Below are 15,939 nucleotides of genomic sequence, written 5' to 3'. Positions count from 1 at the left end.
TTGCAGCTAAAGGTGACTGCTTTGAGGGCTGAGGGTTCAATATTTGGGACACACCTTGATTCTTTTTGCAGCACATTAATGTAGTTGAGAAGTGATTAGCATTTCCCTGAGCAGTATTTTTTCACCTTTTACAAGTCTCCTCTCCCTCCACTTTCTTACAGAGGTCTTTCCTGCACCCCTACGTGGAGCAGAGCTGTAGCCACGCCCCATCCCTACTTCAGTGCTCCCCTTTTCCCCCTCCATAACAGGAAACATTTCTTTCTTTCTTTCTTTTTTTAAAAAATTTATTTATTTGACAGATAGAGATCACAAGTAGGCAGAAAGGCAGGCAGAGAGAGAGAGAAGGAAGCAGGCTCCCTGCTGAGCAGAGAGCCCACTGCCTGGGCTCGATCCCCATGACCCGAGCTGAAGGCAGAGGCTTTAACCCACTGAGCCACCCAGGCCCCCCAGCAGGAAACATCTCTTATTTACAATTTGAATTTCTTGTTTATATATATATATATTTAAATCTTTCTACACCCTCTAGAATATTAAGTTCTCTGAAGGCAGAGATTTTGCCTTCTGTTCTGTTTCCTGTTGGTCCACAGTGTGGCTGCTCAATGATTGACTGTTAAATGAACACGTGGTTCCTTAACATGAAATAGAAAGCGGGAATATTTGAGAGTTGATGCAGATGGGGATTATGAGGCTAGACGCACAGGAAAGCTATATGAAATGTTTGTTTCCCATAACAATTACAGTGTGGCTGGATTAACTCTCCCGTCTTCCTGCATGCTAGGAGTCTCTGTCTTGTATTTGAACTTTATCAGAATAAATGACGTAAGAGTACCTTAGCTGCACTTTGCCTGAGTCCTCCGGTGACTGAAGGACATTTTGTCTAGTTAAATATTAACTGCTTTCAAATGCAAAAAGCCCAATAACTGGACATGATCAATTTTTTCTTCTCAGAATGCCAGCCCAACTATGCTATGATGTTAACTCTCTATACTTGTTTTTATGGGAAGCTAATCAGAATACACTACGTGAAAAACCTAATAAACGTTTTTCAGACCTTTGCTATTCATCAGGTTATAATTCTTTCATTTAAAAAATGAATTTGGTAATTTAGGCAATTTCATTCATTTCTAAAAGCGATAAAAATACAATACTTTGGTAACCGTGTAAACCTCTGAGCATTAAGATCTTGTTTCTTTAAGGTTACTCCCCCAAATGACCCAAGCCCATTGTCCAGTGAAAACAATGGCTCGTTTAATCCCCTGCAAAATTTTTGTCTAGGGGAGTTTTAATATCTCTCCATCTAGCCTTTTTTTTTTTTTTTTTTTTTTTTTTTAAAGGATGCATGAAAGACATCTTTTATGGTAGTCCACAGCATCTGGTCAATTATAGAGGGCTACAAACAAAAACAAACACACAACGCCTGGAATGCAAACCCAGGCTTTATTATTGTTTTTAACTTTTTTTTCTGTGTCGTAAGGCAAATTAAACAAACGGACTCACTGGACATTTTAAATGCAAATCAATTGTACTTACTTTTTTCCCTATGGGATCCCATAAACTTCCCATGGATTTTGCTGAGTTCTCTCTTTCCTTGCCCCAGCTGGGTAAAATCTGCCATTTATGTGTAAAGAATTAAGAATTTCATCTAATAGAAGAAGAGTTTCTGAATGTTCTAATAAAAAATCAGAGATAAATTCATAATCACATTTCACAGGTATAGTAATAACAATGTCTCAGCCTTAAATATTGCTTATAACGTAGGGAAGCCATTCTGCACTTAAAAACTGACAAAAGTAACATATGAATACACACTGGGTAAAAATGCAGAAGATTAAAGAGAAAAAATAAAAAAGGCTTCCATTCATCAGCCCTACTCTTCTACTTCCTGTTTTAGAAATATCCACTGTTAATTTATTTTGTTTCTCTCCAGGGAAGTTTTCTTTCCATTCTTTTAAAAGCATAGAAAGCATACTTAGGGAAAAAAAGATGATTATAAGTGAAGAGAAAGTTCACTGTGACTACCCTCCATTTGATGTCTTCCACACTCTCCAGAGAGATATTTAGAATTAAAAAAAAAAAAAAAAATCACGGGGCGCCTGGGTTGCTCGGTAGGTTTGGCCTCTGCCTTCAGTTCAGGTCATGATCCCAGGGTCCTGGGATCCAGCTCTGCATTGGGCTCTCTGCTCAGCATGGAGCCTGCTTCACACCCCCCCCCCCCCCCCCGCCTACTTGTGATTTCTCTCTCTGTCAAATAAATAAGTAAAATCTTTTTTTAAAAAATCACTATTTTACATCCATCTATGTATCTCAAGAGAAAAAAACTCAGGGCTGAGTGTTTTTTGTCTATAACGGTAGCATTATGCAAATAGTCAGTCTAAAATTTGCTATGTTCTCCCAGTTATAGTGTTTCACAAGCCATGTTGCTATGTATAAAGAGACAGATCATTCATTTTAGCTGCCCTATAGTGTTCTATTGTGCAATACTGCATTTTATTACATTTCAATATCCAAATTGTGGTTTCTATTTTTTTGTTTTTCAAAAATTGGTGGAAAAAAAATGTCAGTATAAAATTTGCCATTTTAACCATTGTTTAAATGTACAACCCAGTGGCATTAATTACATACGCAATGTTGTGCAACCATCCCTACTAGTTCTGAAGAAGCTTTTTCTTTTCTTTTTTTCCTTTAAAGATTTTATTTATTTATTTGACAGAGACAGACAGGAAGAGAGGGAACATAAGCAGGGGGAGTGGGAAAGAGAGAAGCAGGCTTCCCGCTGAGCAGGGAGCCCTATTCAGGGTTTGATCCCAGGGCCCTGGGATCATGACCTGAGCCAAAGGCAGACGCTTAATGACTGAGCTACCCAGTCTAACTGCGTAGTCTACCTTAAAGAAGCCTTTTCATCATTCCTAAGACATAAGACAAACTCTCTACTCACTAAGTAATAGCCGCCCTGCATCTTCCACCTGCCCCCAGTAGCCCCTAATCTACCTCTTGTCTATGAATTTGCCTATTCTAGATAACTTCATACAAGTGGAATCAGACAGTGTTTTTGTCCTTGTGTGTCTGGCTCACTTAACTTGGCATAATGTCTTCAAGTTTCCTGCAGTTGCAGTGTGTATCAGAACTTCATTCTTTTTATGGCTGAATAATATTCCAGCCCAAGTATACAGCACATTTTATTTTTCCATTCATCTGCTGATGGACACTCGACTTCTACCTTATTGTGAACAATGCTGCTGTGAACAGTGGTGTACAAATATCTGTTTGAGCTGCTTTTTTCAGATCTTTGGGGTGAGTTGGTCCTTAGGAGTGGAGTTGTTGAATCATACAGTAATTCAGTGTTTAATCTTTTGAGGAATCACTAAGTGTTTTCCTAGTGGCTATGGATTTTACCTTCTTAGGAGCAATATATAAGGGTTAAAATTTCTCTACATCCTGGGCAACGACTGTTATTTTCCTTTTTTTTTTTTTTTTTAATTACTCATCCTAGTAGGCTTAAAGAGGTATCTCATTGTAGTTTTGATTTACATTTCCTTGATGGCTAATGGTATTGAGTGTCTGTTGTGTATGTATTTGCCATTTTGTATCTTCTTTGGAGAAATCTCTATTCAAGTGCTTTGACATTTTTATTTATTTATTGATAAAGATTTTATGTTTATTCATCTGTCAGAGAGAAAGAGAGAGAGAGAGAGCGTGCACAGGCAGGCAGAGAGGCAGGCAGAGGCACAGGGAGAAGCAGGCTCCCCGCTGACTGAGGAGCCTGATGTGGGACTCGATCCCAGGTGTCCCAACTTTGATGTTTTTAAACTGGGTTCTGTTTTTGTTGTTGATGTATAGTTCTATCTATATTCTGGATGTCATACTCCTATCAGATAAGTGATTTGCAAATCTTGTCCTCCATTGTGTGGGCCGTTCTTCACTCTTTGAAAGTATCCGTTGGGGGAGCCTGCTTCCCCCTTCCTCTCTCTCTGCCTGCCTCTCTGCCTACTTGTGATCTCTGTCAAATAAATACATAAAATCTTAAAAAAAATAAATAAAATGAAAGTGTCTGTTGATGCATGACGTTTCTAATTTTAATGAAGTTCTGTTTATTATATTTTCTCTTACTATTTGTGTCTTTGGTGTCATATTTCATTAACCATTGCAGGAGCCCCTCAGGCTTAGGCCTGATGCATGCTCTCCTCCTGCCTTGTCCTCTCCCACTGCCTTCTCTGCCAGCACAATGAATATGATGAGGGAGCAGGAAGCTGGCTGAGGACAAAGCAAAAGCTGGCACCTTGCACCCCCTCTCCAACCACTCCCCTCCCCTAATGTGTGTGACATTCCTCAGGTACCCCTGACTGCTATAAGTGAGAAACAAATAGTTAACTTGCTGGGATCACAATCCTGCAAGACAGGAGTCTTCCTTGGTTTACAAATATCCTAAATCTCACTAACAAAGACGATTGATAGCAGGATTATGACATCCCACCAAAAAGTTTCCCAACTATCTTAATGTTAATGGCTGGCCTAAAGAGGACATTGATCAAGGGCAAGGCCTCAGGTATCTTGGTACCTTGTAGGCCCTCTTTAGCATATGAAAACTCCATTGAAACCTCCCTTTCCCTCACCTTCCCCCAACTGCAGGGTACTTAACCTGCCATCCCTCAACAACCCGGGGCAGCAGCTCTTCCTGCCCACGGGTCCTGTCTCCGTGCTTTAATAAACCACCATTTTGCACCAAAGATGTCTCAAGAATTCTTTCTTTGGTCATCGGCTCTGGACCTCAGCCCACCGAACCTCACCTAGGTTCTGAACTTCATCAAATACAAGGGCATTGACCCAATTACTTGCATTTTCCAGTATATTTTTAAAGCCTCAGATTTCTATTAACTCTGTGCACAGGAAACTGGAGAAAATGATTGGACTTCAAAATGTAATTTTTAAAATGGTAAGCCATTTCACATTTGCTTTTTTGTGGTTAATTGCTTTCCAGTGCATTGTTATTATTGTTCAGAAACAACCTTGAGCATTCCTATTTCTGAATGGATTTCCGTTGGACAGATCATGTTATTACTGGCAGGCTTTAAAACATTGTTTAATTGGGGCGCCTGGATGACTGAGTTAGTTGTGCATCTGCCTTCTGCTCAGCTCCTGGCATCGAGTTCTGCATTGGGCTCCTTACTAGGCGGGAAGCCTGCTTCTCCCTCTCCCTCTCCTGCTTGTGTTTGTTATGCCTGAGTTTTCACGTCCAAGACACCGCCAAGGAGCCAACACCGATGTAAACATACAAGGGTTTATTCAGCAAGCTTAAGCTTGGGCCCAAGTATACCCGACACAGCGGAGGAGGGACTTGGACCCCGAACAAGATTACAGTCGGAGTTTTTAAAGGCTGAGTAGGGGTGGACTCGGCAGTGGGTGAGGACAAAGGGGCTGTTGTAAGTCTCTAAGGAATTTTGGAAGCAAGGTCTCCAGGACCTTGCAGGGCTAGCTATTGTTGGGAGAAAGGTTATTACTGAAAATCTTCTCGTGAGACCCTTTAGATGTATATCAGTGGGCCATATGTTGGGGAATGATTCTCGACACTGTCTTGGAGGTTTAGAGATAAAGTTTCATATTTCTCCTATCAAGTGTCCTTGTTAGTGAGATTTGGGTTTAGAAGAAATTTAACTTTATTTCCATTTCCTTCTGCGTGAGCTTCCATCAGTTTTATGGTGGGGAGGGTGACCTTAGAGGACATTTGTAAACCAAGGGAGACTCCTGTCTTGCAGGATTGTGATCTCTGCAAGTTCACTATTTGTTTTTCTTTTAGGGCAGCCCCGGGTGGCTGAGGGTGTCACGCATACTACCGAGGGGAGGGGAGTGGGTGGAAAGGGGGTACAAAGTGCCAGCTTTTGTTTTGTCAAGATGGCTGTACTTATGTCAGGGCTAGACTCGAGGTGGGTACAGCCTTGTTTTTCTTTGCCTCGACAGTGTTTCCTCTCTCTCTGTGTCTCTGTCAGATAAATAACATCTTCCAGTGGATGTCTTTGCACCCTCACACACAGCTGTGGAGGGTGATAATGATTTCCTTCTTTACTGATGAGAAAACTGAGTTTTGAGAGGAGTTAAGTGTGGGTAAGATTCCATAGGTGCTAAGTAGCAGAGTTGAATTTTGAGTCCATTCCATTTTCCACATCTGTGAAAACATATGCTTTTTCCCTACCATATGACACTGCAAATAATGTAAAATGTGGAAGGAAGAGGATTCGCAGAAGAGGGAAACCCAGTCCCTGACCACTTTACCATTAGGATAATCATTTCTTCCCTTTGTTTTTGGAAGGATTTTAGCTTGGCCCTGGTTATTGAGTTTGTGCTGAATAAATCTTATGCCTCGTCATCGCCGTGAATTTTTTGTGTGGGGTCTCGGCTGTGCTACTGCAGCTGGGCAAGTGATCTGGGATTCAAGTGGGGCAGGGGGTGCCTGAATGTGTGGAATTCAGTGATAGCTTTTATCTTTTACTTTTGCCCAGTCCAGGGATAGAGCTAAGAACGCTTGAACTTCAAAGTCCTTGAATGTTCTTAGCTGATACCATCCAAATTCAGTCAAACTAATTCAAATGAAGACAAGGACTCCTAGGACAACTCCAGAGATCTGTGTGAACTCCTGAGGCTTCTGTCCCTCCACCCATAAATAAATGCTTTCAATACTTACCACAAAGAAAATGTAGAGACTGGGTATTCTGGGGACACTGATCTTCCTTCCTTCCTTTCTTTCTCTCTCTCTCTCTTTCTAAGATTTTATTTATTTGCCAGAGAGAGAGAGAGAGAGCAAGCGAGTACACACAGGCAGGCAGAGGCATCGAGAGAAGCAGGTTCCCTGCCGACCAAGAAGCCTGATGCGGGACTCATCCCAGGACTCTGAGTCATGACCTGAGCCAAAGGCAGCGGCTTAACCCACTAAGCCACCCAGGCATCCCTCTTTTTTTTTTTTTTTTAAGATTTTATTTATTTATTTGACAGAGGGAGATCACAAGTAGGCAGAGAAGCAGGCAGAGAGAGAGGAGGAAGCAGGCTTCCCGCCGAGCAGAGCTCGGAGCTCGATCCCAGGACCGTGGGATCATGACCTGAGCTGAAGGCAGAGGCTCTAACCCACTGAGCCATCCAGGCACCCCTCTACAGTGATTTCTGCCTCTGAATTCCTCCTTGAGTTTACAACTATCCTTTGATCCTGGCTTGATGTTCTGGTAAAAAAACAAACAAACAAACAAACAAACTCCAATATAACATACTTATTTGGGCTTTTGAGTCATATATACCCTTTCTTCTAAGAGAGCTCACTTTCTTTTGAGAGAGAGAGAGTCGGGGGGAGGGGCTGTGGGAGAGGGAGAGAGGGAGAGAGTCCCATGTGGGGCTCGATCCCATGACACTAAGATCATGACCTGAGCCAAAATCAAGAGTCCCGCACTCAACTCTCCGAGCCACTCAGGCGCTTCTAAGAGAGCTGCTTCTAACGTGTCACCCTTTCAGCATTTTCCATCTGTCTTCCTTTATTGAACCTGAGACCCACAGTTAACTGACAAATCACTTGTATCAGTCAATGGCAGATTTGGTTCTGAGGAGATGTAACCCCTGTTCAGGTAAAGTTCCAACTAATGATGATGTCTCTCAATGTAACTTATCCAACAGTATTTCATTATTTCCCTTTAATGTGGAAATTCTTTTCTAGTCCTAAAATGCATGCTGACTTTTTCTTAGGGTATTCCTGTAGCTAAACACCCTTCACACTGTCCTAGGGCATAATCCAATACTTTCTCTGCAACCCCTAATGAAGGCTGCTCAGACCAACATTGCTGTAATAGTTCTCATTTTCTGAAGTCCCTCAACCCTTGATTGCTGTGAATTTTTAACCCCAGGAATCTACCGGGAATTATATGGAAACGTAATAAATGTTTATTGAATGAATGAGGAAACAGTGATAAAGATCGACCAGAAAAAAAGGTTTATTTCAAATCTTCATAGATCACAAAAATTCTTTTCTTCTACAGAGACCTCAGTCCATGGAACAGGGACCCCAGCAAAGCGGTTTTCCTTGTTGTTGGTGATCTTCAGGCATTTCCTTGATCTGTGATAGTGGAAAGAAGAGAGAATCAAGATGGACTCGGGCTTCCTGAGTAGTGACTCTTCCATCCCTCAAATCTGGGTAGCATACTGTCTAAGGAGGCCTGATTGGTATAGTGGGAAGTGAGATTTATTACTTAAATGTATCCAACAAATAATCCTATGAACTATGTGAAGTTTGACTATCAGTGGCCCTTTCCCAATAAATGCATTTTTCTATAATAAGTTGCACTGTGAGTGATGTCTATGAAAAATAGTTAGCCAGAATTTTATGAAGGGATTTAAGAGACAAGCCAAGGGGTTCTGATTGCATTTGGAAGGAAAGTGTATTACTTACCTTTGCTGCAAGGAGCATCATACTCAGCAATTGCAAACTCATCTGAATGAAAACAAAACCATTAGGTGAAGTGAGAGCGAAAGATTTATGGAATACAGGTCAGTTAAAAATATTTTATTATGGGAAGAATTGTATCAGAAACATCAGCATCATCCATTTCATACATTGCTTGCTGTTTTATATGTTAACTCTTCAAATACAGTATATTTCTTTCCTCAGGGTCATGCTGAAATGTTCTATGATCTCACATTGTTTTGCAGTTGATTTATCTGAAGAAAAGGAAACTAAATATCCTACAGGTGGTCTGTGTTCGTAGTTGATGTATTTGTATGATAGATAGCTTCTATAATATGTATAGAAGACAGAGAAGAGTCAGATTTGATGGGGACAAAATTAAAGAACAGTGTAATAAGTTGCCCCCACACATTTCTCAAATCTAAATTTTTGTGACCAGAAATTTAGTTTCTAAGTCAAAGTTGTTCACACTCACCTGTCTCATAGTAATCATAGACTTTCACTATGGCTGGCTTCAGCTCTATTACTGGGACATCTTGTAGAACTGTGAAGGACATGCTGAGTGTCTGATTTGTCACCTAGAAAGCAAAAGGGAATTATAAGCTTTCTTTTTCTTCTTTGAATGAGTTTAATTAGTCATCTACTTTTGGAGAGAAAAACTTTTTATTGACTAACAGTGTCCTTAAGTGGCACAGAAAGCTCCCAGCGTGAATGAAAATATCCCTAAATTTTGCTTAAATAACCCAAGCAATTCATATACTCTGATCAATACTGGTCCATGGGCTCTTTGTAAAGCGTGAATGATACATGATTTTGTTGGGTGAATGGCGACATTCGTTTTTCCATATCCAGAGATTTGGTATAGTTTTACTTCTCTATCTTGTAGAAATACTGTATTGGCTTAACAAGTCATATAAAAAATCTGTCATTACAGCCCTATTAAAATTTCACAAAACTTGTAAGATATAATGTCCGTAAGTATAAGATGAATAAATTATGTTAGAACACAGAACTAGAAAATGAGATTGGCTTATTGGTTGACTGATCTTATCGTTTTATGGTGTATCCTTGCTGAAGTGGTCAGTATTTCCCTCTTTTATACTGTTAATATAATAATTGAGCTGTGAATTATATAACTGATATATCTGAGGTATGATATATGTAATATATAACATCAATTATTTTGATGTTGATGTAATAATAAAAGGAAGAAACCATTGGGTTTCTTTCTTACATTACTTGATATCTTCAAAAATAGGTTATGGACATAAACACATTGTGCAGAGAATTTTTGTTTATGAGGTCCAAGAAGTATTCATATTCCTATATTATAATAGTCAGTTTTTCCCATAGTCTTACATGAATTGCAAATAAAGAAGAGGAGAGTATTTACTGGAATTAATATTAGAATGCTCAAACTTTTGCCATGGAGGTGATGTCTCCAAAATGCCTTCATTCACTTTCCTTAGGATAGGATTAGTGTATCTCCCTTCAAGAGATTATTACCTGTATATTACCTATATTTTTTGCAATTAGATAGGCAGGGCTCTCACCTTATCCAGATAAATCAAAACATGGTTGTTGCTGACTTCTGTTCGGCTCACATGGTTAGATCTTTCAAGCTGAAGAAAATTAATACATCACAAATGTTAATAAACATATGAAGTCTCTGGGAAAACCAGAGAAACAAAGAATTTTTATTACCAAATTAAGCCTGAGGGTAAAGTTTCTTCACGGGATTTTTGTAAGTGAAGATGATGATGTTTTTACATAAAAAAATGAGAGATAATTGGGATGCAGGGTTTGATATTAGTAGGACACATGACCTATGTGGAAAGTTGATGTATCTGAAGAAAAGTGGAACAAGTATCCTAAACTTGGGAATTTTCTGTATTTCGATGTTCGATGTACATTCTGTTCCTTCATGAAGGAGGGTTTTTCTTAAAACTTTTTTTTTTGCTTGCTCTTACAGCAATCTCAATCTCATTTTTCTTTGAACTTCTGTAATAATTAGAGTTAATATTTATTGGTCATTTTTGTTTATTGGTCATTTTTGTATTTTTTCCACTGGTGCATAAGCTTTATCTTCTTCTTTTTTTAAAAGTTTTATTTATTATTTATTTAAGTAGCCCTCTACACCCAATATGCGGCTCAAGCTCATGACCCTGAGGATCCAGAGTTTCATGCTCTTCTAACTGAGCCAGCCAGGCGCCCCAAGCTTTATCTTAAGTGTCTAAGCTCCATGAAAGCAGGAGCTTGTTGACATTCTTCTTCTAGTAGATGTGGCTCTTGGAAAAGAGCTGTTTGTAACATGAAACAGACAGTCTCTGTGGGTGTCATCAAAGCAGTGGACAGGAAGCCTGCTGGAGTTGGCAAGGTCACCACGTCTGCCTGGAAAGCTCAGGAGGCTCAATGAATATTATCCCTAATGCCTGCCACCCCAGTCCTAACTAGCTGTAGAAGAATGATCACAGTACTATGTGTCTCAATTGGCCATTTAAGTCTAAAAGGAAGACTGGTTAATGATAAAATGATAAAAATGTCCCAGAAAACCTTGGAGGGAAGAGAGAATGTTTTGTGGATCATTCATTTGTGTATATGTGCGTGTGTGTGTGTGAATTTTAACTTATTAGTTTTAAAAACAAGTACTTTCTAGTGGGATCAACTTGACTAAAATATCTGTCAGTGGGGTGCCTGGGTGGCCCAGTGGGTTAAAGCCTCTGCTTTCAGCTCAGATCATAATCCCAGGGTCCTGGGATCGAGCCCCATATCAGCCTCTCCGCTCCAGGGGGAGCCTGCCTCCTCCTCTCTCTCTCTGCCTGCTTGCGATCTCTGTCTGTCAAATAAATAAATAAAATCTTAAAAAAAAAAAATCTGTCAGAATTTTGAGACCCCCTAAAACAAAGTTTAATGAGGGAAAAAACCACACACATTAAAAAACCAAAAAACCTGTATGCAAGCATGTTTTATGTTATGTTATATATATATATATATATATATATATATATATATATATATATGTTATATTATATTTCTGACTTTGGAGAAAGTATTTGTGTTTGATAGAAGTTACTGAAAAGATATTAATATTTTCTTAGTCCAGAGACACCTAAAACATTAAATAAAATAGAGCCTCCTGGACATACGTTAGACCTACCATTTTCACTGTTGGTTTCAGGGGAATGAAGCCGGACACCATCTTTGCGTCAATAATCACCATGTTGGAGGCAGGACGACTCCCGGTGTAACTGAAGATTCAGGGAAGAAAGGAGTTAAGGTTTTCTGTGTTACTAAATATTCTCCTTTTCTATGCCCAGAGCAAGCCCTCACTGCCCTCAAAGGTACATGGGAAGTCTTCCTAAATGTCCTCCCCAAGCGGAAGCATTACAATCTCCAGGGAATGTGTTGAAGCCACAAAGACCAGGCTGTACCGTAGACCTGATGAGTCAGGACTTCACGTGTGTGGACTTGAGGCGGCTCAGTTTGAGAAAGCATGTGATGCAGAGCTGGGTCTGAGACCTCTAATTTCGGCCAGTTATTTGTGACATATACTTTAACTTTTTTTCCTGAATAGTATCCCCACCCAGGTTAGAATATTCTTGTAGACAGATACATTTTTTGTTAGCCCTGGAGCCATCTGAATACTGCGGCATATTTATCTATTTTTCCCCCAAATTGTTTATTTTGTATATAATCTGAGATTTATTTATTGCCAGCAGGAATTCTAACTAGAGAGTCACTACTTCCTTCTATTCATGCTTTTCAAGAATTCTCCATATCTGCCCTGGATAGAGCAAGGATGATATCAAATATCAAAAGGTCTACCATTACAGCCTTATTAGAACTGCATAAAGCTTACAAAATATAAAGTCCATAAATATAAGACTGAACATGTTAGAACACAGAGCTATAAAATGAGATTGGCTTATTGGTCGACTGATCTTATCATTTTATGGTGCATCCTGCTGAAATGGTCAGTATTTACATTCTATTACAATATTCTATATTACATGTACATGTACATACATGTACACATATACATAGAATATACATTTTATATTCTGTAATAGTATGAAATCCGAGAATGAATCAATGACATTCATATTAAATCAGGAATTCAGGTCAGAGGCAAGGATGAATGTTCTCCTTTTTTAGCTATTATTGAGGGGAATTAACCTTTAAATAATGAGGTTCGACAAGCATAGATCTTCCAGGACATACCATGAATATATACCCCACCACAGAGAAATTCTGTATGAACCCGAGGACACACTGCTTTTTCAATAAACGTAGTGCAGATATTTATGGACATGCTGCTCAGCTTAATGACGAACTCCAGTAAGAGGACTGGTTGTTCTAACCAGAATTAGATGATTCAGGCAGAGGTCTTACCTGACATTCAGGGAGATCTGGAAGCTGGTGTGGGCTTTGGGTCCATCACAACTTTGGGGCAGAGTCTGTACCTCCAAAGCAAATGGGAACTCTGCCTTTTCTGGCAGAATATTGTATCTCAGGGATGTCTGTGGAATATCAAAGACAAAAATCTGTGTTTCTCTCTTGTCCTCCCAATTTCCTCAACTCTTTCTCTGACTTGCCTTTTCCTCTGCCGAGTCAGAGATTAATGGCTAATGTGGACCAAGAGTCTTACCTGGAGGTAGACACAACCTTCTCCTGTCACTGTCATGGTATATTCCTCAGGCACCTTTGGCAGTGAGGTCTGCTGTAGTAACAGGCGGTTGTCGTCGTCCACTTGGAATTTGGTGACAAGTGTTCCCGAATGTTGGATGGTCACCTGTGTGGGCTTCCCAGTCCTGGTGAAGGTGGCTGCTCCGTATCTGGACAAGGCCTGGAGAGCCACCACTGTGTCCTGGAAGACAGGAGTGAGAGAACCTGCGTAGGCTTGGTAACCTTCTGAAGCCCAAAGGCCCACGTCAGCCGCCACTACGGGGGCCTTGATTCCCTCTCTCCGGCTCCCCTCACTACTTAAATACTGGAGCTCTAATTTCAAGATTGATTCTAATCCTTAGATAGAACCATAACAGTCGCATATCTGCTTTAGGAGAGCATTTTATTTCTCAGAAAATGAATCTTTTTCTATCTATAAATACTTGTGGGATATGGAATGTGGAAAATATACATGAATTGGAATCAGTTATTGGCATTAGTTGTTTGCCTAAGAGGTCGTACTTGGTAACTGTGGTCATACCCGCCACCACTCAGCCAAAATTCAATCTGGCTCTCAGCCCAGATGAAACTCTGCTCTGCAGTGAGGTCAGTGCTCTGAGGAAGCCCAAGGTCCTTTGCAGCCACGATGAGGGTCATGCTTAATTATAATTACTTTTGGCTCTCCCTTTTTTATTGGAAGTCTGGATTCCTCCCATCCCCACATGTCATATTCTCCATTGTCATCAGCACTGAACCTGAACCTGAATGAGTCTTTAAAGAACAGATTTCTATTTTTTCCAGGTTTTAAAAGAAATTATTTTTATTAACATATAAAGTATTATTGGCCCCAGGGGTACAGGTCTGTGAATCATCAAGCTTACACATTTCACAGCACTCACCATTAAATAATAGATTACTAAGAAAGAATGGCTTGTAATAAAAGTATTCAGTTTTTTCCATTCATTTGGAAAATTAAGAGATAAATTACAATGGAAAAAAGATGGGATGCCATTTTGTCACTTTCTCTTTCTCTTTTAGGTTTAGCCTGTAGGGGCTAAATTCTCTGAAGATGAAATGACCTGCTGTGTACATATTGATGAATTTTTCAAATATAAGATTATAGAGTTAGGCTTAGGATGTTGGCCCAGTAAAAAAAATTCTTCATGCTCCTGGTGAACAGATGGTTGTATAGTAAGAGGTGAATAGTAGAAGTATAAAATATATCCACTTTAAAATAAGCCAGTTAAAGGGGACCTACAAATGGAGAGATTTGCAAGGAGAGGTTATTGGGTTTTGAGCAGCATTCCTGAGAACAGTTTGAAAGGTACTTTTGAAAGGCACTCTTAGAACTTCCAGAAGATTCCAGAAGGTAGGTTTTTTGTTTTTTGGTTTTTTTTGGTTGCTGTTGTTTTTTTAAAAATTCATTCTGCTGTGGCCATTGCATACCAGGTCCCATTTCTTTAGGGAGGTAGAGTTTTTATCGGGAGGAGAAGTCCATGATGGTAACAAGGATGGGGTCCCAGGATTGCAGACATTTTCTTTTTAGCCCTCTTTGAATTTCATTTTTCCTTATTTCTCACTATTCCTGAATATTGTAATATTTACCTCATTCAAGTTATTCTCAACTTTAGTTTTTCTTCTTGAGTGTCTTTATAGCTTGTTCAATTTTTTTTTTAAGATTTTATTTATTTATTTATTTGTCAGAGAGAGAGAGAGAGAGAGAGAGCACACACAAGCAGGCAGAGTGGCAGGCAGAGGCGGAGAGAGAAGCAGGCTTCCCACCAGGCAAGGACACTGGGATCATGACCCAAGCCGAAAGCAGCAGCTTAACCAACTGAGCCACCCAGGCGTCCCCAAAACTTTTTTTTAAAAAATATTTTATTTATTTATTTGACAGAGATCACTAGCAGGCAGAGCGGCAGGCAGAAAGAGAGTAAGGGAAGCAGGCTCCCTCCTGAGCAGAGAGTCTGATGTGGGACTCGATCCCAGGACCCTGGTATCATGACCTGAGCTGAAGGCAAAGGCTTTAACCTACTGAGCCACTCAGGTGCCCATCCCAAAACTTTTGTTACCTAAAGGTGAAGTGAAAGGTTCTGGGAAACACAGACCTGGGTGGAGGAGAAGCCCCCGTGGGAATTCTGTTGCTTTGTGATCCACTTCACGATGTGCGAGGCAGAAGTCAGCTCCTCTGAGGTCGGGGCAGGCTGGGCTGTGAGGTAAGCCAGGAGCACATAGGATGTCATCTCCACCTCAGCTGAGGGAGCCGGAGGTTTGTAAAAATGCCCCACTGGTTCCCTGGGTTTCTGAGGTCGCTCCCAATGGACAGAACCCTCTGGAAATGAGAAGAAGAGATTTATGAGTGACTACCTATTCTTATTTAAGTGAAGTGAAAATGCCTAAGGCAGAGCTGAAGTGAGGAGTACACTCTTAACCGTATCTAGACGCTTTTCCTTCTGTGTAAATCTGAACTTGGTTTGTTTCAGTTAGGTGAAGGCAGACATGTTGCTGGAGTCAGAAGCCCACAGCCGTCAGTTTCCATAAAGTTGCCGTGGTTGGGTTGTCGGGGAGAAAGAGCAGAGCAAGATCCCTCACCAGCTGTGGGGATTTCCTCTTTTTGATGTTAATCAGACCTTATCTAGGCTTTGTTCAATTTTCTATAAATTTTTCTTTTTTAAATTTTTTTAAAAATTCTTTAAAAAAAAGTTATTTATTTGACAGAGAGAGGTCACAGGTAGCCAGAGGCAGGCAGAGAGAGAGGAGGAAGCAGGCTCCCCACTGAGCAGAGAGCCCGATGCGGGGCTCGATCCCAGGACCCTGAGATCATGACCTGAGCCGAAGGCAGA

The 15,939-nt window shown here is 40.3% G+C and overlaps 2 protein-coding genes across 6 annotated transcripts in view; one reads left to right on the top strand and one right to left on the bottom strand.

Annotated features, from left to right (window-relative positions):
- KLRG1 (killer cell lectin like receptor G1) overlaps positions 1-15,939 on the top strand; it is a 371,299-nt gene that overhangs the window by 91,314 nt on the left and 264,046 nt on the right. Inside the window, exon 9 of one of the 5 annotated variants that reach the window (XR_006604710.1) lies at positions 8,007-8,131. The exons of 3 other annotated variants lie outside the window; for them this stretch is intronic. Coding sequence is in view for 1 of the 2 variants with exons in the window: in XM_045073429.1 (XP_044929364.1) it covers positions 8,007-8,063 (57 nt within the window). In the remaining variant the exon portion in view is untranslated. Of the gene's footprint in view, positions 1-8,006; positions 8,133-15,939 lie in introns of those variants that run through there. One more of the 5 variants, XM_045073429.1, reaches the window with a different exon arrangement.
- The window catches only part of LOC106003281 (alpha-2-macroglobulin), a 41,437-nt gene continuing 33,443 nt past the window's right edge, over positions 7,946-15,939 (bottom strand). The window contains exons 29-36 of the mRNA XM_045073424.1: positions 15,205-15,428; positions 13,080-13,298; positions 12,824-12,951; positions 11,589-11,679; positions 9,985-10,053; positions 8,907-9,009; positions 8,417-8,458; positions 7,946-8,083 (exon numbers count right to left, since the gene is read on the bottom strand). Of these exons, the coding sequence (XP_044929359.1) occupies positions 8,067-8,083; positions 8,417-8,458; positions 8,907-9,009; positions 9,985-10,053; positions 11,589-11,679; positions 12,824-12,951; positions 13,080-13,298; positions 15,205-15,428 (893 nt within the window). The 3' untranslated portion in view covers positions 7,946-8,066. The remainder of the gene's footprint in view (positions 8,084-8,416; positions 8,459-8,906; positions 9,010-9,984; positions 10,054-11,588; positions 11,680-12,823; positions 12,952-13,079; positions 13,299-15,204; positions 15,429-15,939) is intronic.

This window comes from Mustela putorius, unplaced genomic scaffold (genome assembly GCF_011764305.1).
Source record: "Mustela putorius furo isolate JIRA1106 unplaced genomic scaffold, ASM1176430v1.1 tig00537227_pilon_pilon_pilon, whole genome shotgun sequence".
NCBI classification, from domain to species: Eukaryota; Metazoa; Chordata; class Mammalia; order Carnivora; family Mustelidae; genus Mustela; species Mustela putorius.
Note: the sequence above shows the minus strand (reverse complement) of the source record. Positions and strands in the feature narration are given on the sequence as shown.